Source organism: Sardina pilchardus, chromosome 15 (assembly GCF_963854185.1).
Source record: "Sardina pilchardus chromosome 15, fSarPil1.1, whole genome shotgun sequence".
In the NCBI taxonomy this organism is placed as follows: Eukaryota; Metazoa; Chordata; class Actinopteri; order Clupeiformes; family Clupeidae; genus Sardina; species Sardina pilchardus.
The window spans coordinates 7,689,122-7,715,344 of record NC_085008.1 but is presented as its reverse complement, the minus strand read 5'-3'; the positions used below and the strand labels follow the sequence as shown (position 1 = coordinate 7,715,344).

Sequence of the window (26,223 nt, the reverse complement as noted above, 5' to 3'; positions counted from 1 at the left end):
TCCTTGTGTCAGTGTGTGTTTGAGAAGCAGCAAGAGGGAGAAAGGAGGATATAGCTGAGATTGAATGAGGATATGTGTTCCAGAGGGATGTGGCAATAGTGTGTGTGTGCGCACGGCACGCACATGTGTTACGGTCCAGCTGTGGTGGTAATGGCTGTTGTCGGGACTTGGACTGCAGTCGTGTGTTTTGTGGTAAAATGGTTAATGGGGGACGCTTGTAAAAGATGGCATAGTTTAGGCAGGTGTCTGAGAGAAGTGTATCTGTTTTTGTGTGTGTGTGTCTGTGTGTGTGTGTGTGTGTGTGTGTGTGTGTGTGTGTGTGTGTGTGTGTGTATGTGTATATGAGTGAGTGAGTGAAAGTGTGTTGGTTGCACATGTTGATGCTTGTAAAAGCCGACGTGGAGAGAGCAGGTTTGCGGAGAGCTGTGTGTGTGTGTGCAGGTTTTTGACAGCTGTGTGGTGATGCTCTCCTCTGGGAATCTGGGCCATGTCGTATAAAGGATAGCAAATGAAGCTCCGCATTCCGGAAGGAGCCGCGCTCCAGCACTGGCCCTCGTGAACGCACTCGGCAGGAGTGGGTCAGTGGTCAGACCAGGGTGTTGCGGAGGTTTACGTGTGAATTTTGGACGGGGCACTTAGGCCTGTGTGGAATAGTGTTGTTGCCATATGAACACATTTGTAATGGAGGTGGAGGAAATTGTTGGTGTGGTTAGTGTTTTGCGCAAGATTAGGAAATAACAACCAGCTTAATTTCCATGACCTCTTGGCAGAAAACTGTAGCATGAGCCAAGGACACACTCATTGCATTTTGGGAAGTTCTCGAGAATTCTCTGTTTAACTCGATGTTCGATGTTACTCACTTTCGCAACAAATGCGTTTGCAAAGGTCTGTGCTTTAACCATTTAACCGCAAAGTGACTTGCTGTGTAGTGCAGACATTCATCCCTTCTCCATGTTCTCTCAATCCACCTGTCCACTCTCTAGGTATATGACCCTTGACCTTTGGTCTTGCTGTCGCTTCATCTACCTGGTTGGTGTTAAAACACCTATCACTGGCAGTAGTGCTGCTGCAGAAGCACAGTGCTGTCATGTGTGTTGGTGTTTGTCCCTTGGAAGTGTGTTCACTTCTTTACCGTCAGCCACATTCAGTCAAGAAAAGACTTGCTGTGATTTGTGGCGATTAAAAGTGCAATAGCTGCCGGCGACAACACAAGCACACAAATTCCAACTTTTGGGCCAGCAAGCGATGGATGTCAAACGAATTGCCATGTGCCTGAATGCGGCTTTTGTGAGTGGCATCTCTCTCTCTCTCTCTCTCTCTCTCTCTCTCTCTCAATTAGAAGATGCACGTAGTTGCAAGCCGTCGCAGAGCATTGAACATTTTAGTTTAGTTGCAGTTGCAAGGTTTTAGAACGTCATGGCTCGGCTCGGCTCGGCTCGGCTCGTCTCGTCGGGAATCTTTGGTCTGAACCCTACTTTACGCTTACGCTTACTCTTACTCTTACTCTTACTCTCTCTCTCTCCTCCACTCACTGTTACTCTTACTCTCTCACTTACTCTCTCTCTCTGTCTTTCTCTCTCTCTCTCTCTCTCTCTGTCTCTCTGTCTCTCTCTCTCTCACATATGCACTTGGCGTTCCCCCGTCGTCCTGGTAATCTCTGTGGATCCTGGTAATCACACGGCAGCTCTGTTCCCAGGCCCCCACCGCTCATGGCAGCGCTCCCGCTTCTGGGAAACCGTTTCCACGGAGACGAGGCGGCAGAGAAAAAGAGAGCCCGGGCCGGGGCCCTAAATAACTCAATCAGTCAGACGCTAACACAAACAACCAGCGCTGAGAAAGCTTGCCTGCCCTTTCTGTGTGTGTGTGTGTGTGTGTGTGTGTGTGTGTGTGTGTGTGTGTGTGTGTGTGTGTGTGTGTGTGTGTGTGCGTGCGTGCATGTGTGTGCGTGTGTAAGAATGAGTAAAAGCAAGATAGACAGAAGAGTGTGTGACTGACTTTTTGCATGTTTGTCTTGTGTGAGTTTTGTTCCACTTTTCAAAGGCTGAGCTCTCTTGCGCATTATAACACACAGACCCCTGTGCAAGAGCACCCACTGTGAGGCCTTGAGTCCGCCCACATCCCCCCCCCCCCCCCCCCAAGTCCTGACACAAGCCCGCCATGACCCAGCGTGCTTTTGGCCAGAAAGAGAGGGCGACAAGTGCAGGAACCTGAACAGGAACTCTCCTGGTAGTTCACTTCATGGGAGGGCTTCACTGACATACATGGATGTGAGCGGGATCGGATTGGATGTTGTGGGATGTGAAACACCTCCATTAGCATGTCTCACAGTGCTAAGCTCCCTGGGATAGCGCTTGACCTCGGGGCCCCACGTGCATTCTGGGTAACTCCGGGTGGGCTTCTGTGTCTTTTGTGTCACCGTGGCACAATTAAAGCAGGTTTAACACAGCAGCTCAAGAGCTGTGCCCTCCCTGCTGACACACATCATCCTCCTGGCCAACGTGTGTGTGTGTGTGTGTGTGTGTGTGTGTGTGTGTGTGTGTGTGTGTGTGTGTGTGTGTGTGTGTGTGTGTGTGTGTGTGTGTGTGTGTGTGTGTGTGTGTGTGTGTGTGTGTGTGTGTGTGTGTGTGTGTGTGTGTGTGTGTGTGTGTGTGTGTGAGAGAGAGTGTGTGTGTGAGTGTGTGTACAATGATCATAGACTTCCTCATGCTTCCTCAAAGCCCAGAACACTATTTGTGTGTGTGTTGTTTTGTGTAAGCCCAAGGTACCACCTCGGTCCACATAAATCACAGTCAGGGCACCTATGAGCTTTTAAAGGAACAGCTGTTGCATACTCTATCACACTTTCTCTCTCTGTGTCTCTCTCTCCCTCTCACACACACACACACACACACACACACACACACACTGTCCTGCGTCTGATGATTGATGCTGAATGCGAATCCAGTGTTTGTTTGTGCTGGGGCTTCCAGAGGCCCGGCGAGCTCTGTGTGTCTTGTGTGCTCAGGGCTCATACGGGGACCATTAGAACCTCCGCCGTGTTTCCCGTAGGGAACCATAAAACCGGGACACGCTCTTTTGGATGTGTGTTTACTGTTCCGCCCGAGTGAGGAAGAGCAAAAGTCCAGTGCTGGGTGGGGTGGGGTTCTTGAGTCTGACACTGACTGATAGGATTCTTTTAAACTCAGAGGAGAGAACGAGGTCGATAGTGCTCCCTCCTCTCCTCCTCCCTGCTCTCCTCCTCCCCCCATCTCTCCCTCCCCCCTCTCCTCCTCTCCCCTCTTCTCCTCCCTCCTCCCTCCTCTCCTCTTCCCTCTTCTTCTCCTCCCCTCATCTCTCCCTCTCTCCTTCTTCCCACTCCCTCTCTGTCCTCCTCTTTCTCTCTTTCTGAGTCACTGTTTTTCTCAGCAGCAACAGTGAATGAGTCAATGAGTGTGAGCGATCCTTAAGAAGTACTGTACCAAACATCATGTGTGTGTGTGTGTGTGTGTGTGTGTGTGTGTGTGTGTGTGTGTGTGTGTGTGTGTTTTTGTCTGTCTGTACCTGCGAATTGGTTGCGGACGACTGACTGAGAAATGTACACACAGCTGTGGGGAGTGGTCAGGGTCTGATGCCCGAGACAGGGGAACCGAACCGGAACTACACACACACACACACACACACACACACACACACACACACACACACACACACACACACACACACACACACACGTAGAGAGACACACACACTCGCACAATCAATTAATCATTCCCGACTAGACTCATAGCCCAATACCCAATCTCTCCAATACGTAGGGCCACTCACACTTCATTTTATGCTCAATGACTCACAATCATAATCATGCACGTCGTCATTTGTCTCCTCACATGCACACACACACACACACACACACCCAAACACACACACACCCACACACAAATCATACTCAACCATTGTCACTCAGCAGCAAGTCTCCACACACCCCCTCACACACACTTCCTCTCCATCATTCTCTCACTCCATAACTCAGGCCAGCACATCATAATCAAAGCCCGCAGCTCCGCCACTCAAACAGCAACAGGTGCTCCTCTCTCCAGCAGTGCAAGCCAATGACCTCATCTCCGCTCTCTCTCTCTGTGTGTGTGTGTGTGTGTATGTGGGTGTATGTGTGCGTGCGTGTGTGCGTGTGTGTGTGTGTGCGTGTGTGCGTGTGTGTGCGTGTGTGTGCGTGTGTGTGTGTGCGTGTGTGCGTAAAAGAGAGAGAGAGAGAGAGTGTGTGTGTGTGTGTGTGTGTGTATGTGTTCACATGGTTCTTTCCCTCATGCTGATTCTCTCACCCATTCACTCTTTCCTACTCTCTCACTAAATCCCCTCCTGCTGTCTAGTTTACTGCTCTCATATCGTTTTTTGTTTTATTGTTTTCATCCCCTGATCTCCTTTTTCCTCCTCCCCCCCATTTCCCCTTGTTCATTCTTTCTTTCTTTCTCTCTTTCTCTCTCACCCTCACCTTTTTCCTCTTTTCCTTTTTCTCTCCCTTATCCCCCCCTTCTTCAGTTGATCTTACTTATCGTCCTTTGTCTCTCTCTCTCTCTCCTTCCATGTGCAGTCGAATGCATCACGCCGGCAGATGCGCATGATCAAGAACCGCGAGTCGGCGTCGCTCTCGCGCAAGAAGAAGAAGGAGTACCTGCTGACGCTGGAGGCCCGCCTGAAGATGGCGCTGTCCGAGAACGCCCAGCTCAAGAACGAGAACGGCACCCTCAAGCAGCAGCTGAACGGCCTCATGAGCGAGGTCAGGGTTCAATTCTCCGGGCAGGGGTGGGGTCGTAGGTCATGCCAGGGCTCTGGGTCACCTGACCAGGTCCAGGAAGTCCCCTGTTGTAAAGGATTTTTTTTTTAAGTCCACTTAACCCACCAGCTGACACTTTGAATCACTTACTTCTTCAATAGACAGGGAAGAGTCTCAGGCCAGCACTGGGGATTTGAGATCTGCAGTGCTGGAGCCTATTTGATGGACACTCTTCTACTGTAGGTTATTTATCAGTCTTGGGTCATACTAGTGCTAAATGGAAATCCATCACATGAATTCACCCAAATCCACCCAAGCCCAGTACTCAATGATGGAAAGTATTAGCTTCGGAAGTGTCCTGGGAAGGGAAGGCTGATTTTCCAAGTTTTGACCATTACTCATCATCCTGACCAGACTTTATAAGATTCCAGTTCAAGCTTGATATGCCGATTGCACACGTTCTTGCTCTAGCCTTAAACTCCGATAGCTCCAGTTGTGTTGCCTTGATCTAACATTACATTTATTATGTTAGTCGTCAAGCTTGTTTTGGGACACATTTTCAGACGTCTCCGGTCAGTATTTTGTCCATCTTTTTGTTTTTGTTGTTTTCTCATTTTGCGTTGTTGTGCTCCCTCAGAACACTGTTTTGAAAGCCACTGCTCCCAAGAGGCGGGCTGTGTGTCTCATGGTGCTTGCGGTCTTCCTGGTTTTCAACATGGGACCAATGAGGTGAGTCACACTTGTTTTGATACTTTAGACAGCCAATAAAATAACTCGATCAACTGCCATATTGTTCTGAATATTCACGTCCTCTCCAATAAGATGCCTTTTACCACGCACTTTTAAGCCATGGCACGAGCCGTCATAATGGTGTCTGGATGCAATTATCGAGCTCACCCATGCCTAGGTAAAACCCAGACAGTGCATAGATTAAATCAGACTCATTCTGTAGCTATGAGAAAAGAAAGCAAACAGTAGAACGTTCTGTTCCATCTACATGAGAGGGCACAGGAGAGATTTGAGGACACGTGTGTGTCTGAGAGGAGAACCTTAAATGAACTGGGTGGGCATGATGAAGAGACAGGTTCTGCTGTTCCCTCTGCAGTCCCTATTCTGTGTGTGTGTGTGTGTGTGTGTGGCTGTGTAAAATTATAGATCAGCCTTAAAATGAGAATAATTGCAGAATTACTCGAATTGACCAAAGTACTTCTTAAACAAAAGTTAAATGAAAGCATCAGTCAAAAGTTAGCTTTCAAAGGTTCATTTTAGATTCACCTAACCTGAAATCAAATTTCACAGCAAGTTTGTCTACGTGTGACCTTTTTATGAGTAATGTTGAGTAAAGTTTGTTTTCAAAAATGCGTCATTAAAAGAAGGCGGCTAGCAGAGGTGAAGACATCATGTGCCAAGGTCCTCTGAAGAGGAGTGTTGCTGAATCCGCAGGAGTGTTCCTGTAAAGCGGCCCCAGGCACTTACTCACTGCCCTCTTGGAGTCTCTGATTCCTGGACACATCCAAAGTCTGGCTCAGAGTCACTGTTTCTCACATAGTTGAACAACAGCTGTGAGTCACATTTAGGCAAACGATTTCAAACACTTATCAAAATAAGTCTGAGTATCAGAAATGTTCTCATCCGATATGTATTCAGTGATGCATGAATATTGTAATGACATTTGGCCATGATGGGCAGGAATCAATGCTCAGTGTGTACTGAGGCAGTGGTGTCTTTATTGTGACATAAAGGCATGCGTTGTAGTTCTTTTAGCCCATCACAATGCAAGCCCCAAACTAAAATTCAGATAATGTTAGTGTAGTGTAAGTGTAGTACAAGTTGACTAAAAACAGGTATACAATTATATTTTTTTGTATAATTTCACAATGGAAACAACGAGGAAAAATACAGAGAAAAAGGTCATTCTTATAGAAATGAATATTTTTTAGCAAAATCATGTCTCCGACAATTATTGGCACCCCAAGACAAATGTAAGACGCATTTTCCGATTTATATTCGACTTTAAGTTCAAATCAAATCAAATTGTGCATTAATATCCGACGAGTGGTACAAAAAAGTTAAAACACTCAATAGTACAAGCCACTTATCCTACCCTATACTTTAGGTATATAGAACAGTCAAGTCAGGGTCTGAGAAAATGCACCACACAGCCACAAATCTGATTTCAAACACACAACAAGCCCACGTTGCATGCTGCACCTCTGTGCCTACTTTGGGGGACTGGGATGATGCTGGAATGAATTCCACACAGTGCGGTTTTAGTCGGTAATTGTTATCGTAGAGAATTTTATTGTGGTTTACTGTTACACTGATAAGGGTTTATATCCCTACTCAACATAAATTTGTCTCCCCTCAAGGTCTCTTGAACGGTCTAGGTGGACATTTAGTTTTGGGACTCTTGTAATTCAGTGGACAACCATTATGACTTCACCCACAGGGGCTTGTCTGGCACACTTGTCTGTGCCTCAATGTGGCTGTGTGTGTGTGTGTGCATGTGAGAGAGAGAGAGGGAGAGAGAGCGAGAGAGAATGTGAGTGAGAAGTTCTGAGAGAAATAGGGTGTGTTTGATGGAGGTTTGGAATTTAAAGAATGCCCCCTGCACTTTCAGATGTGGCAACAAAAGAACTGTCTAGAATTACAGCAAAAACAGCCCAGATATGTGTGTGTGTGGGAGTGCTCGTCTGTATGGGACCACATTTTAAATGGCTCACATTAACCTCCTTAAGATGAAAAGCAGTGGGTCATTATACCCTGCGATCATACTTCTAAGCTATGTGTGTGTGTGTGTGTGTGTGTGTGTGTGTGTGTGTGTGTGTACATGCGTGTTAGCAAACTGTCAAAATCGGTTTCCTGTTATTTATCTCTTGTTTCATACCATTTAGTTCCTTTCACTTCCTTTCCTTTTGTTGGTCTATCATATTCCCCCAGCCTCTTTCTCTCCCTCCTCGGACTGTTGCCCAGCACTGGCTGATTAATCTCAAACACGCCACATTGAGATATGCCGCCTGATGGTTGATCAGTCCCCTTCATTCCATTGGCTTCCATGGCCCTCTCCTCTATTTCAGCTTGTAAAACGAGCGTTATTCACCTGAACTCATGATTAATGCACCGAATAGGAAATCAAAGGTGCTAGAAATGTATTTAACATACTCTCTTTCTCTCTCTCTCTCTCTCTCTCTCTCTCTCTCTCTCTCTCACTCTCACTCTCTCCATTTCTATCTCCCTCCCTTTCTCTCTAGTCTGTACACAGACTCTGATGGTTCTAAAGTTCCAGCAAGCAGAGTGCACACCGGAAGACATCTGCTGGAATTGCCGGATCCACACACACCTGAGGAAGTGCTGGTGTCCAGCAGGTGAGACACACACACAAACACACACACACACACACACACACACACACACACACACACACACACACACACACACACACACACACACACATACTCTGGCACAAGTTAACATGCATGCATTAGTATGGAAAAAATAAACCTGACATGTGGACACAATCATACACACACACACACACACACACACACACACACACATTCTCTTACTGTCTTTTCATCCCTTTCATCCCACACTTTTCATCCTTGGGCCAGAATGTGTCTGGGGCCTTCAGTTGACCTCTTTTGGAAACCATGCCTCGGGCCACATAGACAGGAAAGCCGCATAGTCACATAGCAATAAAAGCTCACTTTCCACATGTGCTGTGCAGTCCTGTCACTCTGTCACTATGCCACCCTGGACAAACACACTCTTGCACTCACAAACACACACACACACACACACACACACACACACACACACACATGCGCACGCCACAATCATTTGGAGTCTTCACATGCCAAAATTAATCGGGTCATTACCTCTATACATAAACACAGACGTGTGCAAGTTTGGTTATCCTGCCCTGCCTTAGATGGTCTATTAACTGTGCACACAAATATATGAACACACATGGACACAGAAATACACACATACACATGCACACACAGCGGTCACGCAAACATACATACATACACACACACAAACATAGTGATATCACTAATAAGCTGTAATAAACAAGGTAGTTATCCTGCCTTGTGTTGATGGCTAGTTACAGCCACACATAAACATAGACATAGACACAAACAATCAGATTCACAAACCCTTACACAAGCACACCTGCACACACTCAAATGCAAGCAAGCAATGCAAGTCCACACACACACACACTCACACAGAGGTAGCCATCAGGTTTTTGCAGCCTTGCAATGCTGTTAAGTGCTTCGCACCTCTCCACCGGTACGGAGTTTGACGCAGATAGACGCTCACACCTGCTAGTCCTCTAGGTTACGGGCGGGCCATTACTTAAACACACAAACAGGGCGCAGGTGCAGAGCACGGTCGTCCAAAAATCTGCCTGACAGGAAAAAAGCCCTGCTGCCACACCCATGCCCCTAGTGCCCCAAACAGACCCCCCCCCCCATCTGGAAGCCCCCCCCCCCACCACCACCACCACACTCTGGACATATCCCTCTCCTCAGCACTCTGGTCCTCTGACATGATCTAACATTCTTCACCTGCTGTTGTTTCAGTGGAAAGAAACTGTTAGTAATGTAACAGTAACGGAACATTTCATCCAGTTGGTTTCGACTGTTGTGTGTGTCTCTCATGGATGGGGCTGGGAAGTTCGTTCTGGTTTATGAAAGACTGTGATTGGCATGGTTTTGATGAAAGTGTTTCCTTCTGCACGCATTCAATCTCCGACTGACTGTACTCCTCCATTAGGGATTCACATTACATGAAGTCGCTTAGCTAATAGCAAAATGTACCTTTAGGAGTCCAGGGAGAGGCCTATATTGTTGTTACATTAATAGTCACTGAATTGAATGACTGCTTGCGTATGACTTTTGACATACAAGGGCAGTAGCACAAAGTGTGTTTTCACAATGAGGAGGGTTGCACTCATTCCAAAGACAGGCAAAGTGAAGCAGCATGAAAGTCAGCAAATTGTCCCCATATGTACCAGTTGATTTGGGGGGGGAGTGTAGACCTTCGACCTGTGGCCCTCCGGTTCCCTGAACGGAGCTGTCTAGATCTCTTGGTGAGTCAGTGGACTCAGGCGAGCTGGAGGATATGGGAACGGAGAGGGACGGCGGCTCGTGTTTCAGGCAGGGCGTCACAGACTGCTCTCTGGCCTGTGTCCGTCTCATACAGCCAGATAAGCCCACTGTCAGCACAGTCACTCACACATGTACCCGAGGCATGTGTAGGTCCCTAACACACACACGCACACACACACACGCACACACACACACACACACACACACACACACACACACACACACACACACACACACACGAGACAAGACACAGCACACATAAAACACACACATGCCTATGGACAAACGCACACACACACACACACACACACGAGACAAACAAGAGACACACAAATTAGTCCAGCAGAGTCACCTTACACAGCTTTATTAGTTCAGTGTGGACAGGAAAGACCACATTAGTCACATGAAACGTTTGTGTGTGTCTGTGTGTGTGTATGTGTGCGTGTGTGTGTGTGTGTGCGGGTGTGTCTGTGTGTGTGGGCAGGCGTGTGCTTGTCCATGCTAATGCGTACGCGTTTGCGCATATTTGTGTATCAGAACCAGGTGGGTAGTTATGCAACTAGAACAGGCGTTCAGCGTGACTGTGCTCGGTTCTAGACTGTTCCGTCCTGGGACCGCCGGCTGTCCAGGCCGCGGGTGTAACCCCTCACCCCCGGGCCTCAAAACGCACCCCAATTAACAGCGTCTGCGAGTTGTCACGGCGACAGCCCCTGTGCAGGTGGAGGCCCCGACGTATCAAGGTCTGACGGGAACGGAACGTCGGAAAAGCGCCACAGAAACAGGATCGGCAGATGGAGTTATGTAATGTGGAAAATAATAGCCTATAAAAACAGCAAAGACAAAAAAAAAACATGGAGTCGCACAGGGACATTTATAGAACGGAAAGTGTAACGTCTTCTAGGTTCAGTTTCTCTTTCTCTTTCTTTCTCGCTGTGCTGTCAAAATGTGTCAGTTTTTAGCTGAGGTGTGTGTGTGTGTGTGTGTGTGTGTGTGTGTGTGTGTGTGTGTGTGTGTTTCCAAACGAGAAAACCAGCCTGACTAAAGACAGAGCGAGCGAGTGAGCGAGAGAACCCGCGCTGGCGCCCAACACCCCACTGACATCACCACAGCTTCATTCCTTCATTCTCTCACTCCCTCCCTCCTTCTCTCCTTTCTCCTCCACACTCGCTGCCTCGGCATCCCTTCTTCAGCTCAGATGAATGTCCCACTTTCCTAGTATTGTATGTCTCCCCCTCTCCTCCTTGACTCATCCTTCTTTGTCAATCTCTCTCTCTCTCTTTCCTCCTCCCTCTCTCTTTGCCCGTCTCTCGCTGTGCACATCTGGTTCCAGTGGTAGCCCCGGATGGCTACGTTATGAACGTGTTTGTGAAAGTTTAGTTTGCAGTCATAAATCATTTCCTCCATTTACCTTCAGGCTTCTCACTGGCCACCCGTGTGCTGCAAGTCATTAGCTAGAGCTGGAGAGGCTCGGGACTGACCATTTACCTTCAGGCTTCTCGCTGGCCACCCATGTGCTGGGTAGTCTTTAATGTACGTAGAGAGACCCACTGCAGCAAAGAACTGACCATTTACCTTCAGGCTTCTCGCTGTCCACCTGTGTGCTGCATGTTACTGTCTGGATTTGACTGGAGTGTCTTTTTTCCATTTTCCATACATTCCCGATGAATGAAATGAGCCAGGAGTAATCAGTGTTTAGTACTGTTCAAATTCTCTGAATGCTTAGGAAAGGTGCTTCAATGCATCTTTCAGTACGATTTCAGAAATGCACAGGAGAATTCCTGGTTAAATTCCTAGTGCTATGGGTTTGTCATTTCCCACACCGGCCAATCAACACAACAGGCCTATTTACCATCAAAAACAAAATCACCACCACAGCAAACTTTGTGGGCCAAAAAACATCAGAGTAGCCTTCAAGAGTATTTCCCTTGGGGCTATCAAGCACAGTGTATATATTGAAACATCAGCCAAGAGAAAGCAGATAGTGACGTCCGACGACTCCTTGAACATTTGAGGTGCTGGAGGCAGGAGGCTGCACAGGGGACCAGCAGCAGCAGCAGCAGCAGCCGTGTGCTCAGGCCCAGCTGTGGGAGGCCAGTGCCAGTGTGGACCCACCAGGAGCCCCCAGCTGCACTGGTCCAACGTAAACACAAGCACTGTGTCAGATTATAGCCACTGTGGCTTTTGTTTTGTTTTGTTGCAGGACGGACACAAACACCCATGCCCACACACCGCACTCGCACAACACTGCACACACACCCACACGCACACCCACACTGCACACACACACTGCACACACACACACACACCGCACACATGCACCCACGCACACATACACACTCTCACACACTAGAATGCACTTGGTCCAGCTGGTATCTCCGCGTTGTGAGTGTGGTGTGACTGTGAGTTCCCCCTTCTCTTTCCTGAGTGGCGTCAAATTTAACAAGCCCCAGGCGACCCTGTTAAACCCCCCCAGCCTTGCTGCTGTGCTGACACTGCACAGCGGCTGCTACCGCTAGCGCTCACACTCCACATTTCACCAGGGGATTTTACAGCCAAAACCTCAGCACTGACTTCCAGACTCTTTTGTCTCGGTTTATTCACATGTCACTCATGCATCAATTATAGCTCTCATCTTCTGTCCCATTTTCCTGCTAAAAGTCTTTCATTTAAAAACGAACTCTGCAGAATGGGTCTATTTCACTGTCCTAGCACCTATACAGTGATATGGGGAGATGTCGATTACTCTTTTTTAAAATAAATGAGCTAATAGGGGTATTCCTAGTCCGCTATTGTAAAGGGATGGTGTTGAGGATACAGTATTCCTTGTAAATGGCATGGAGAGAGCCGGCCCTGCAGTAAATCTGTCTGGAATCGATCGGCTCTCACGCGGGACACATCAGAGCGCTCCAGCCTCTTTGGCTCCAGCTGTGTGGTAGAGTCCAACATCCTGATATTGTTTGAACAGTTCAATAAATATTTTTTTCCTTCCCTTTTTTTTTTCTTTCTCTCTCTCTTTCTTTCTATTTTTCTTTCTTTCCTTCGCTCTCTCTTTTCTTTCTTTCTTTCTTTCTTTCTTTCTTTCTTTCTTTCTCTCTCTCTCTCTCTTTCTCTCTCTCAGTGTGGAGGAGTCTGTGGCGGAGGAGAAGGCTCTGATGGTGGTGAGGAAGAGCCCGCTGGTGTTCGGCACCCCGCCCCCCTGCCAGCCACCCGTCAACAGGACGAAGTGCATCAAGTGAGTAATGAGAACTCTGAGCACGCTCTCTACACCTCCCCTCACTGAGCGCGCTCACTTCACCTCCCCTCACTGAGCACGCTCTCTACACCTCCCCTCACTGAGCGCGCTCACTACACCTCCCCTCACTGAGCACGCTCTCTACACCTCCCCTCACTGAGCGCGCTCACTACACCTCCCCTCACTGAGCACGCTCTCTACACCTCCCCTCACTGAGCGCGCTCACTACACCTCCCCTCACTGAGCACGCTCTCTACACCTCCCCTCTCTGAGCGCGCTCACTACACCTCCCCTCACTGAGCGCGCTCTCTACACCTCCCCTCACTGAGCGCGCTCACTTCAGCATGTCAGGACTCCCTCTTTATCCGTCTCTAACGGCTCCTCAGCTCCACGATTTTGATTCAGTCCAGATCATCCCTCTCAAGTCCCCGAGAAGAGAATATGGCTCTGATTCAAGCAGACTCCTTTGCTGGAGTTTTACTCTTAACTAATATACTGTAGTCAATACTAACATACTACACTAATATATACTTGATCCTATGGAAATGTAAGTGTCTCAGCGTGGGTCAAGATGTTATTTTGGAGGTCGAATGAATGAATGAATGAATGAATGAATGTCAAGACTGGTCACTGGTGCACGGTGTGGTGTGTTGTGAGTGTCTGGTTTGTGTAGTGAGGTAAGGAGCGGTCAGCCCCTTTTTATATAGCGTCCGAAGGATGACTGTGGGAGTTTCGGGGCCACTGAAGTCTCGGCCCCCAGAGAGACGAGCTCCCCTGCTGACCGTGAGTGAGTCAGTCAGGCTCTTCACTTTTATGAGCCAGAGGGAGACGAGCTGGATCTGGAGAAAGAGGGGCTTGACCTGATATCTCATATGGACGCTGCAGTGGGGGCCTTGCAAAAACAGATGGCCTCAGAGAGAGAGAGAGAGAGATGACCATGTGTTACTACATCTGTGTGTGTGTGAGTGTGTGTGTGTGTGCCATTGAAGGAATGGCCACTGCATGGTTTTGCGTAAAGTAGATGATGACGTGGCCATGTGTTTGTGAGTAGGCTGCAATTGTGGATCTCCAAAACTTGTGTTTGCACAGTTGGAAGTTATGCAATGACCAGCTTTCTGTCTACTGTATGTGTGTGTGTGTGTGTGTGTGTGTGTGTGTGTGTGTGTGTGTGTGTGTGTGTGTGTGTGTGTGTGTGTGTGGTGTGTGTGGTGTGTGTGGTGTGTGTGGTGTGTGTGGTGTGTGTGGTGTGTGTGGTGTGTGTGGTGTGTGTGTGTGTGTGTGTGTGTGTGTGTGTGGTGTCTGATATCCTCTATTCTCTTTCCTGCAGGCTGGCTCATGAGCTGAGAGGCTGGGTGCACAGGCACGAGGTGGAGCAAACCAAGAGCAGACGGCAGAGTAACACACAGACCAAGAGCAGAACCATCCTGGTACGTACAGTACACACACACACACACACACACGCACACTCTCTTACTCACGCACACACACTCTCTTACTCATGCACACACACACGCACACACATGCGCACACATACGCACACACACACACACACACAGGTAAGCACACTCACAAATGCATGAACCCATCAGGTAGGACTTGACACTCATACGCACACACACACACACACACACACACACACACACACATGCTGCTGTGTGTATTCTGCGTTGCTCTGTGTATACGAGCCTCTCATGAGACACAGATGGAATCAGATGAGATCACTCGCTACTTCACAAGTATTTATTTTCTTTAAATAGCCTTGTGAGAACTTTCTCTCCTTCCCTTTCTCTCTGTCACTCTCTCTGTACTCCGTATCTCCCCTTTTACAGCCATCTCCTTTCCCCTCTTTCTCTCCTTGGGCCCTCTCTGTCTTTCGATCTTCCTGTTTATTTTTCTCATTCTTCAATTCTCATTTCTACTTGAACTCCACCACATTCGCTCCACCACGTTCACTCTTTCCATCTCTCTCACAGGGTCCCTCCTACTTACTTCTGTTCTTTCTCTTTCTTTTGTTTCTTTCTATCCTTCTCTCCCTCAAACACCCCCCCCCCTCCACACACACACACACACACACACACACACACACACACACACACACACACACACACACACACACACACACACACTAGTCTTGGACCCCAGAGTCCTTCTCTGGATTTGCTTCTTTGTCCAATATAATCTAGACTCTTGGGAAAGTAAACAGTCTTGTCAGATGGTTGCTCTCTATAACCAGTCCTCCATCCGTCTCCACTCACCCACTCATCTTCTCCCTCTCTCTCTCTCTCTCTGTTTCTCTCTCTCTTTCTGTTTCTCTCTGTCTCTCTCTCTCCCTCTCATCCCCTCCATCAAATTCCCACTCACCAGCTAGCACCCTCTTTTCCTCTCTCTCACCCACTTACCTCACATTCTCTCTCTCTCTTTCTTTCTCTCTCTCTTTCTCTCTCTCTCTCTCTCTCTCTCTCTCTCACACACACACACACACACACACACACACACACACACACACACACTTCCACTGAGCCACTGCTCTCTCTTAAGTGAGCGCAGTGAGGGGGATCTGATTGCTGCCTTTGCATTCCTTATTGATCATGTAAACACCTCCTGTTGAAGTCAGACTCTGGAGGGTTCCGTCTGCAGCTTGTCTGGCAACCAGAGAGTTACGCGAACCCTGTGACCCCCCCCCCCTCACCCCCCAGGCTCAGCCCCTCCATGACCATCGCTCTCTCACTCGGTCTCCGCTCTTTTTCCTGATCTGAGGTCAGTTCGCTCTTACTATGAGAGAAGGTCAGGATTTTTGTTACCAGGGGCTCCGACGGACGTAAGGTCCGTTCACTCTCACGGTGAGCGAGGATCAGAGTCTTCTTTACCAGGGGTTTCTACTGATTTGAGGTTACAGCCCTCTCACTCTGAGTGAGGGTCAGGTTTCTTTTTTTTTTTTTTACTGATCTGAGGTCAGTAGTGAGGGCCAGTCTCAGGGATGTCCCCTGTTGGGCTGTGGGATGAGGACTGCTTGGTGTGAAGTGGGTGGTGCTTGGCAGCTCACTGTGCCCAAGTTCCAGTGCTGCACTGGAGATGGATGTGGAGGCCTTATCATGTGCCGCCATCAGCCCTGTCTGAAGTCAGTGCCAGAAGCCCGAAGGCTCTGTGTGTGTGTGTGTGTTTGAGAGAGAATGAGAGTGAGAGAGTGAGCGAGTGATTTTGTTTGCATGTGTGATGAGATGTATGTGTGTCTGAGGGGAAAAAGAGAGCCAGAGCCAGGATGGGAGTGTGTGTGTGTGTATCTGTGTGTGTGTGTGTGTTCGAGACCGAGAGAGAGGAAGAGAAAGAGTGTGTGTGTGTGTGTGCATGTGTGTCCTTAATGGAAAAGCAGTGTTGGCCATCTTGCAGTGATTACTGTAAAGCCTTTCAAAGCGGCAACTCAACAGCTCAACAGCGACAAATGAGACAACCTTCCTGTACAGATTTATTCCCCTGTCCGTCCAAGGGCTCCGCTGCTGGACAGCACTCAGGCCAGTGAAAGCAGCTGACCAGGGACCGCCGGCCAACGGCCTGTCATCTGTGGATCTGGCGCTGCTTTTAAACGGCTCGTGATTGATGGCACATCTTTACGTGGATCAGTCCGCCGATTAGACAGGCTCTAGATTCGTGCTGACAAAATAAGGAACACGTTTTGTTCCGCGTCCCCCTCTGTGTGTGTGGAGGATTTCCGAGCGAGGCGGTGTGCCAGGTGAAAGTCAACGCTGTGGCATCCTGGTGCGTTAAAGAAGCCACGTAAACAGAACGGGCGGAGTCCTTGGGTTTGGCTTTGTGTTGGTGACATTGTGTTCCGAAATGCCCTGTTGTTTTGGTGTGTTTGTGTGTGTGTGTGTGCTCGGTTGTTTCTAGGATGCCAGTCTGCATCAGTGAAACATGGAGCTGATCTGTTCGCTCACTCTCTTTCTCAGACTTCTCTGAGTGTCCTCTGACACGTCTATGGAGTTTCACCCGTGTGTGTGTGTGTGTGTGTGTGTGTGTGTGTGTGTGTGTGTGTGTGTGTGTGTGTGTGTGTGTGTGTGTGTGTGTGTGTGTGTGTGTGTGTGTGTGTGTGTGTGTGTGTGTGTGTGTGTGTGTGTGTGTGTGTGTGTGTGTGTGTGTGTGTGTGTGTGTGTGTGTGTGTGTGTGTATGTGTGTTTGTGGCATGTAAACACAATCAGTCACGCTGGTGGCTTCTGCCTCAGGGAGTTTGTACCTAACTGCAGCTGACTGCCTGAGGAGCAGAGAGAGAGAATCGGACATTCAGGAGGTGAAACAACACATATTTGCAGGAAGGGGATACAGGAGCATACACACAGACATTTAAACGTTTACACTCACTCACACACACACACACTCACAAACAGGATTTTGGAGGAAATTGACACTTAACTAGCAACATTACCTGAAGTTTCCAAAAGCACCTCTTTCTACATCAAACTACACAGCCCCCCTACAACCTCTCCCCCCCGATACACACTCACACACACACTCAGAAACACACACACTCACTCACTCACTCAAATGCACTCACACACACTCATATACTTCAAAGGCACAAACATGTGACCTCCCTCTTTATAGATGACTCTCCTGAGCAGTCTTGGGTAGGTTTAGGTTGCGCTGATTAGGCTTCCTGTATATAGTGCTGGTGCTGATTTACCTCCACTTCCTGTTTCAGAAGTCCCCCCCCAACACACACACACACACACACACACACACACACACACACACACACACACATACACACACACACACACACACACACACACACACTATCACCAGCGTGTGTGATGCATGCTGGAGGGGCCGCTGGCCGACAGGTGTTTTTCCGTCTGTAATGGGCCCCATCCATTAGCAGGAAGCCCCTGAGGGCGCGCGCTGACCTGCTGGCAGCCAGTGCTGGGGACGGCCTGATCGATGCACAGTGTCACAGTAATGCTGTCTGACGGCACGACCACATCACAGCAGCACACACATGCACTCAGACGCTAGCAAGCAAGCACACGCACATGCAGACGCACATGCAGACGCACATGCATCAAATTATTACCAGCAATACGCACACACACACACACAAACACACACACACACACAAACACACGCATGCGGATACACTGTTCCACTCCTGCAGAAGCATGACACACACACACACACACACACACACACACACATGGATACGCTGCTCCACTCCTGCACAAGCATTACACACACACACACACACACACACGGATACACTGCTCCGCTCCTGCACAAGCATGACATACACACACACACACACACATATACAGACTTAAATCCATATTTTCACTTGAAGTCCTCCACACACATGCACACATTAAGACCTGAGCCCCATATGTACAGGACAGATGTCTTGCCAGGATAGATGCTGTAATGTAATTACTTTATATTGCTAAATAATTCCACCATTTAATGCTGTTCGCATTAAGAGTTAGAGGAAAGATGAAAGTCTGCTGAAGTTCCTCTCTCTCTCTCTCTCTCTCTCTCTCTCTCTCTCTCTCTCCCCTCTCTCTCTCTCACCTCATTTTATTTTATGCATCCTTGACTCACCTACGCCTTTGAACTGTTAGTGCCTAAGCTAGGCTCAGCCGCTCAGGAGCAGCCTGCATGCATGCTGCACAGTCAGCCCCTCCACCTCCACACAGCCTCACGCCAGGAGAGCCCAATGGGCAGAGCCCTGAGCTCCAGTGGATCGGCACCAGAACCGCAGGGCCAGACCGTGAGCCCTGAGTCCTGGCTCCTAGCTCCTGGCTCCGGTGTGTTTGCCCTGGAAGTGTGCGGCGGGATGTCTGGCTGTCTGGCCTCTCCTCAGGAATGGGCCTCTCGAGCCGCGCCAGACTGTAAATGGCCGCCCTTCCAGCGTTTGCGCAGGGGAAGAAAGCTAAAGTCATCAGGCCGCCCCGGCTCGCTTTCCACAAAAGCAGCCATTCTTTCCTCTCCGCCGCCACAGGAGGAGTGGCGCTGGAAATGGGCCAGAGAGAGAGGGAGAGGGAGAGAGAGAGGGAGAGAGAGAGAGAGAGAGAGGTGGAGAGGGAGAGAGAGGTGGAGAGGGAGAGAGAGAGAAGGAGAAAGAGGAATAGAGAGAGGGATGGAGCAGGATTGAGAGAAAGTGGGTGAGTGAGAGAGAGAGAGAGAGAGAGATGGTGACGTGGTCAAATAGCGTAGATGTCCACTCAGACAGAGGATCTGAGGTTTGCTGCATTTGTCATTAGAAAAAAGAAAGTCCCTGACTCAGGCTGAAGCTTTAACTTTCCAGACGTACAGAGATTGGGGCTCCATTAAAGTGGCTTAAAAATCATAGCACTGGACTTCCCCCTCATGAAATTAATATGATCACACGCACACACACACACACACACACAAACACACACACACACAAAAGCACAAAAGCACATCTTGAACCAGTGTCCACAGCACACACACCGACACATGTCTTTGACCATGCTATCAACACACATTTGAACCATTATTTGTCCACATGAAGAGAATGGTACAGGGACACAAATATTAAGGATGCAGTAGAATATGCAAACGCATGGACCAGTACAGTACAGCTGGTCTTCACAGTATCACACACACACACACACACACACACACACAGCCACCTTATGTAACCTGCGTTTCTCTCCTTGTGCTCCCACCCCTACAGAAGGAGAGTGGGAATAAGGATGAGGTGACCCAGATTCTGCCCGTCCAGTACACAGACTCAGCAGAGAGGTAAGTGTGTGTGTGTGTGTGTGTGTGTGTGCGCGTCTGTGTGTGTGCGTCTGTGTGTGTCTGATGTGTGTGCCTGCATGTGTGATCTTATGCCCACTCTGCTCTTAAGTGGGTTAGCTTTTGACTGATGCCAATGTCTAGCGGCTGTTTAGAAAACGCATTGGCACTCTCCCCCGCCCCACTATTTCTCTCTCTCATACTGTACCCACACACACACACACCAAAACTCACATTAACTCACATTCACAAAAGCATGCATGCTTCAAGAGACTGGTTCCACAAAGACACTGTGTGCACAAGTGTCTTCAAACACATTTAAATCTGAACAAGCTCATTCAAAACAAATATTCACACCCCACCACCACCACCCCCACGTATACAAGTGTCAGGGTTTTAAACACATTATAAAATCTGGACAACTTTTGTCAACAGAGAGTTTGTGAAAGTTGCAAATTATTATAGTCCTGGCATTGATCTGTGGGCTCATAAATCAAAGGCTGACAGTGTGAACTCTACTGATCTCCGGTCGAGCCTATCGGAGCGGCTCAGTTGCTGTGCTGGCCCTTGGACATTCCAGGGTTTTGGGGTTCGCCCAGAGGCTGCACCCTGGAGTCAGGCCCAGCACTGACGACCAGGGCCCCTGAGGACACCAGCAGGGCAAGAGATCACTAACCCTCTCTCTCTCTCTCTCACACACACCACACACACAGTCACCAGTGTCTCTCACACACACACACACACACACACACACACACACACACACACACACACACACACACACACACACACACACACACACACACACACACACACACACACACACGTGCTTAGACTCTTTTGCTCTCTTCTTCCTTGGTAATGTACAGTGTCGCTGTCTATCTCTTTCTATCACTGTACTCTCTCTACCACTTTCATTTTTTCTTTCTTTCTGACTTTGTGTCTTTCTTTCTTTCTGTCTGTCTCTTTGTCAATTTCTCTCTTCTCTTTTGTATGCTTCATGACATTCTGCTTGATGCTTTAGGACTCTCCCGAGCTCTTTCTCTGCTACATTATTTCTCCACGCCTATTCTATTCGACAAGCTTTGTGTTCAAGTTCTGACACCCTACTGTGTCTGATGAATATTTACCGCTCAAAGCAACCATGTGTGGCCAAAGCGCTGATGACAAATGAGATCTGTGAAACCATTCATCCAAATCTGTTACTCTCTCACCGCCAGCTGACATATGCCTCATGCTGAACACTGTTCCCAGATCAGCTATTGAGCTCTGTACACGAGGTTGGCCTACGTGTCCCAATCCCAGAATGCATCATAAAACGTTCATGTTGTTGCTTGCACATCTGTAGCTGAGGTGGCACTTTTTGTGTAATGTGTGTCAAAAAAACAAATGTTCTCATTACAGAGGGCACAGAAATGTCAGGAGTATGACTTGTATTGCTTCTATCACAGTAAGGTGATAATTAACAGCATTTATGATTTACAATTTTGTAAATTTTGTAAAAGTTTGTAGTCAGAAATTGTTATGAACAATGGTGCATATGGTATATGCTACTGTACATTTGTCCGCTAGTCTCTTACAAGAATGAGGCACCACCTTTGTTGTATTGTATGGTAACTTGAGAGCAAGTGTTAATTTTTGCATGACTTAAGTCTATTTTGGTTCTAACCTCATTAATACCGTCTTCTCTAATCTCTAATGGCTTTGTCCTCTCTCCTCTGCAGAAGTTCAGGTAATGAGCTGCAGGTGTATTATGCCCCGCACCGCACCTACAACGACTTCTTTGATGAGATCAACCGAAGGGGAGACACCTTCTACGTGGTATCTTTCCGCCGGGTGAGTTAGACCCCATCTTTTCTTTCCTTATTTCTTTTTTGCTGTGACGTACATATGTGGTCACCTTCGTGCGCATTCATCCCAGACTCCAACCACTGCAGTCTCACCACATGTGTTTATTAGCGTTCAATAACCCGTTTATTTATTTATTAGCATTCAATAGCCCATTTATTCACAAATTTGCCACACTTTACAGATGTTATGGGCGGGTTATAAATCTGTAGTACTTTTGCAGTTTCCATGAGATTGACCGACTTCCAAAGCCTTCATTCTTATTTAATTCCAACCTTTCATTTATGGCATGTGGTTCAGTTATCCCCCTACTCAAGGGAGGAAGATTTCAGTCCTGACTATTTTAGTTTGGCGGGGAGGGGGTTCGTGGAGAGAGTGAGTTGGGTACCCTCAGCGCAAACAGTGGCATTTGACTAAGCCAATCCATTGATAATGAGCATGAAATTCCCATTACGAGGTGTCACATCAAGTCTCATGGGTGTGAATGATTGATAGTCTCGACTTAGTCTGATGTGGTTTGGGAACATCTGATTTGTGCGTTGACTGTGGGCCCGGGGGTCTAACCAACAGCAGTGCATTAGTACTGTAGCCAATGCTAATGCTATTATCCAGCTGCCAGTGCTGCTGTGTCAGTTCTGCTGCCAGTCCCAGAGCTCCTCTGGCCATTGGCAGTGGAAAACTCCTCAGCCAATCAGCTCCCTGCCGTTTCTATTTGTGTATCAGCAAATATGCTGACGACGTGAGAGTTCCTGTACACCGAACAAGCGGGTGGAGGTTTGAGGAGTTGAGTTGAGCAAAGCTCACGAAGGCAAAAATTAGACATGTGTGTGTGTGTGTGTGTGTCTGTTTGTGTCTGTGTGTCTGTGTGTCTGTGTGTCTGTGTGTGTGTGTGTGTGTGTGTGTGTGTGTGTGTGTGTGTGTCCTGAGGTTTACGTGGGATATGGTTTGGTGAGCTGTATATGGGGAAGTGGCAGCAGAGTTCCCATTCCTAATCACCATGTTACCGTGTCCTGGTGTGTTACTGTAAAGCTCCCTCTGTCACGCCACTCCCCTTATACTTCTGGAACTGTTTTCTGTAGCTCTTCTTTATTGGTTTTCTGACTCGGCACACACACACACACACACACACTTTTTCTGCAGTGCAAGTCTGCAAGAACTCAGTCTTTGCTTAACTGTATCAGTGCATCTTAGCTCAGCTTCACTGATCAGCTACAGTCAACTATGCTTATCATGTCACCACCTGGGAAGGGCTCTGTGTGTGTCTTTGTCTGTGTCTGTGTCTGTGTGTGTGTGTGTGTGTGTCTGTGTGGCTTAAGTGGGTACCTGCTTTCAATTATTCTTAGATGATCACACATAAATCTGGACGACGCACTTGGAAAGAATTGTTGAGCTGCTTCGATCTCTGTTGGCACACCCGCCCATCTTTGCACGCACCAGCACAAGTCCCTCCCGATCGCCAACGACAAAAGGAAACATGGTATCCATAAACAAACAGGAATTAATAGTGCATCTCATTTCCGTCCCATTACTTATCGGTGCCCCGTCACCAGTTTTCCACTCGTTTGGCCTCTCCGCACCCTCTCATCAACGCTCCAGTGACCTTAAGACTGACCCCTGCAGGTATGTTTGTAGCGAAGGAAGTGAATGTTTTGGAAGTGATTAGCACCAAACAGAGAACATTGAGTCAGAAGTGGAGGGGAGAGGAGAGGGGAGGTTGGGGGCGGGGAGAGGTGCTTGCCAGAGCCTGTGCTGGGACCCAATTTGGAGTCCACTGTGGGGATTTTCCTTTGGAACAAACATGTGTTCCCCTCTACACCAGTGTGCACAGTTCAGCCCCTGGACCTGGGGATGGACGGAGGGGCCAGAATTCCTTAATTTAATCCAGTGTTCTTTCCCCCGGAATCCCCCAAGACTTGAGTGGGTCGGGGAAGCAGAGAGAGGTTCAAGTCCAGAGCGCGGGTTGTGCCGATCCCATGCCTTTCTTCTTCCACACGATGCTGTTGCGAGGGAGGGAGGGAGGGTGGGGGGAGATGGATGGAGTTAAAGGGTGCTGGAGAGGGATGGAATGAGATAAGAGATGGAGAAGGGGGGGGGGGGGTGAGCGAGATGGAGAGTTGATGGAGAGGGAGAGATGGAGCAGAATCAGCTGAATCTTGCTGAAGTCAGCTGTCTTACTCACAAGACTCTCTGCTGCATTCGTCTCTTCTGGACTCTTGTGGAAAGGAAGCTAAAGAGAGAGCTGAGCGGTCACTCCTGCAGTGAGACCAGCACAGACAAGAGAGGACGAGCACAATGGCAGCCGCTGGGACTCCATTCTGGAGTGACCACCTAGAGGTCACAGCACCATCCATCAGGCCACTGAAAGGAGCTGTCCGCCTTGAGAGGCCTCTCCATGGCCCCTACAAGGACTTGCTCATCATGACCCACTGAGCCTGTGAAAGGTCAAGACCAAAGTGTCGGGGGTCCCCACAGACAGGGTCACGTTTTACTGTCAGAGGGATCTTTTTCAACACAGATGTTTGTGTTTAGGAAAATGAAGTCATTTTTGATGAAATCTGCTTCGGGGGATGTGGGAGAAAAAAAAACAAAACAAACAAAAAGAACCGTTAGGAAACAGGAAGACAATGGGGTTCAATTCATGATCATGTGTATCGTTCGTTTGACTCTGTAAGCCGAGTGTTTACTGTTGGATGATTGGAGGTAAACAATGCAGAGAGTGCTCCTCCGAAGGAATTTGGCAGCGCACTCTCTCCTGCTGAGGCTGCGGACCTTGTGATGTTCCGAGCGCCACCTCTTGATCTTTACAACCGTTTGATGGCCCCAGATGTGTGTGCAACCTTGTTTTGATGGTCCACACAAACCTTGTCCTCTCCTGACATACTTTCAGAAATCCTTTGCACCAGAGGGCTATCATTTTCTCAGCGCTTTAAAAAAAAAAAAGAAAAAGACGTTTAAAGCTGATCCCTACCTATGATACCGTAGCTTAGTATGGGTCAGTGATGAGACCAGGGGGTAATGGAAAGGCAGCAGCAAGGCAGATGGTGACCAGAAATTGACCAGAAGATTGTAAGATGTGAGAACAAGTTGAGGACATTTTGGGAGAGAGGATTTTTGGAGAGAGATAGAGACCCCCTGAACGGCAGTTGAGAGAGAGAGAGAGAGAGAGCGAGAGAGAGAAAGACCCCCTGAATGAAGGTTCAGAGAGAGAGAGACCCTCTGAATGAAGGTTCAGAGAGAGAGAGTCTGACTTTATTGAAATGCAGTGTGGTTTATTAGCATTTCCCGTCATGTTCATCTGTGTTTTATTGTGTGTTCAGTTTCATGGCCGTGTGTGTGTGTATGCGTGTGTGCGTGTGTAAGTCAGGGTGGCATTGTTTTCCCTCGTGGTGGCTGTGCGTGTGTCATGTGCCCAGGCCCGTGCCAACCCTCCGCTGCCTCCCTCCCTCAGGGCCTCATCTGCCCGCACCAGTCTGCAGCATCATTACTCCGCAGCGTCTCTAGTGTCCAGCCACTCCTCTCTGTCACCGCGGGCTTCCACCTTCCACCTTCGGCCCACCGTCACTGTTTAAAGTGGACGGAGGAGTTCCACTCTGCCTCTCCCTCTACTTTTCCTGTGGTTCTCTCTTTCTCTTTATCTTCACTTCTTTTCTTTTTTTTCTTTCAATGAATTCAGTCTTAGTTGCTCTATTGGTGGCAGCTGTGTAAATTCTGCTTTGTCTGTGACTGGTTTTGAGTTGTTTGTTTTTTTGCTCCGCGCTCTTCCCAGTAAGAGTCCTCTCTGCCTCTGCCTCTGGTTTGGGAGCAGTAGTTAATGAGAGCAGCAGTGCTCAGTACGAACTGGACCTCAAGGTTTACAAGGTGAAGTAGGTCACAAACATACGCACACACACACACACACACACACGCACATGCACACACACTCCCACGCAGTCACACACAGAGAGCTTCTGGAGCACCACTTTCCCCCTTAACCGGAGCACCTCACACACACTTTACTACCCCAGAGATCGAGGAGGTGACAGTTGAGCACCTGCATTCCTTCACACTCAGGGTTACATACACACACACACCTGCTTTCTATGTTCTTACCAGACATGCACTTTCCCAGTGGACCAGGCTCCCATCTGAAGCACAGGCTCTTCCATCAGTGTGTGTGTGTGTGTGTGTGTGTGTGTGTGTGTGTGTGTGTGTGTGTGTGTGTGTGTGTGTGTGTGTGTGTGTGTGTGTGTGTGTGTGTGTGTGTGTGTGTGTGTGTGTGTGTGTGTGTGTGTGTGATGGGTGTCTTTCTGTGGTGAATTAGTCTTAAGTGGGTGCATGTGTACTTTGGGTATGTGTTTGTTTCTTTCTTTGTTTATTTGGGCAGTTGGGAATGAGCAAATGCTTTTGCAATCAGCCCCTGCTACTACTGTATCAAGGATTGTAAACATGAAGACATTGTTTAAGTGCACATTCAAGTGGTAAGATATTTCCATTATCACTGAGTTTGTGTCAGTTATTAATCTTATAATTGG

The 26,223-nt window shown here is 48.3% G+C and overlaps 1 protein-coding gene across 1 annotated transcript in view; it reads left to right on the top strand.

Annotated features, from left to right (window-relative positions):
• atf6 (activating transcription factor 6) overlaps positions 1–26,223 on the top strand; it is a 59,066-nt gene that overhangs the window by 20,803 nt on the left and 12,040 nt on the right. The window contains exons 8-14 of the mRNA XM_062555402.1: positions 4,586–4,771; positions 5,406–5,497; positions 8,020–8,133; positions 13,004–13,117; positions 14,445–14,544; positions 19,800–19,867; positions 21,589–21,700. Of these exons, the coding sequence (XP_062411386.1) occupies positions 4,586–4,771; positions 5,406–5,497; positions 8,020–8,133; positions 13,004–13,117; positions 14,445–14,544; positions 19,800–19,867; positions 21,589–21,700 (786 nt within the window). The remainder of the gene's footprint in view (positions 1–4,585; positions 4,772–5,405; positions 5,498–8,019; positions 8,134–13,003; positions 13,118–14,444; positions 14,545–19,799; positions 19,868–21,588; positions 21,701–26,223) is intronic.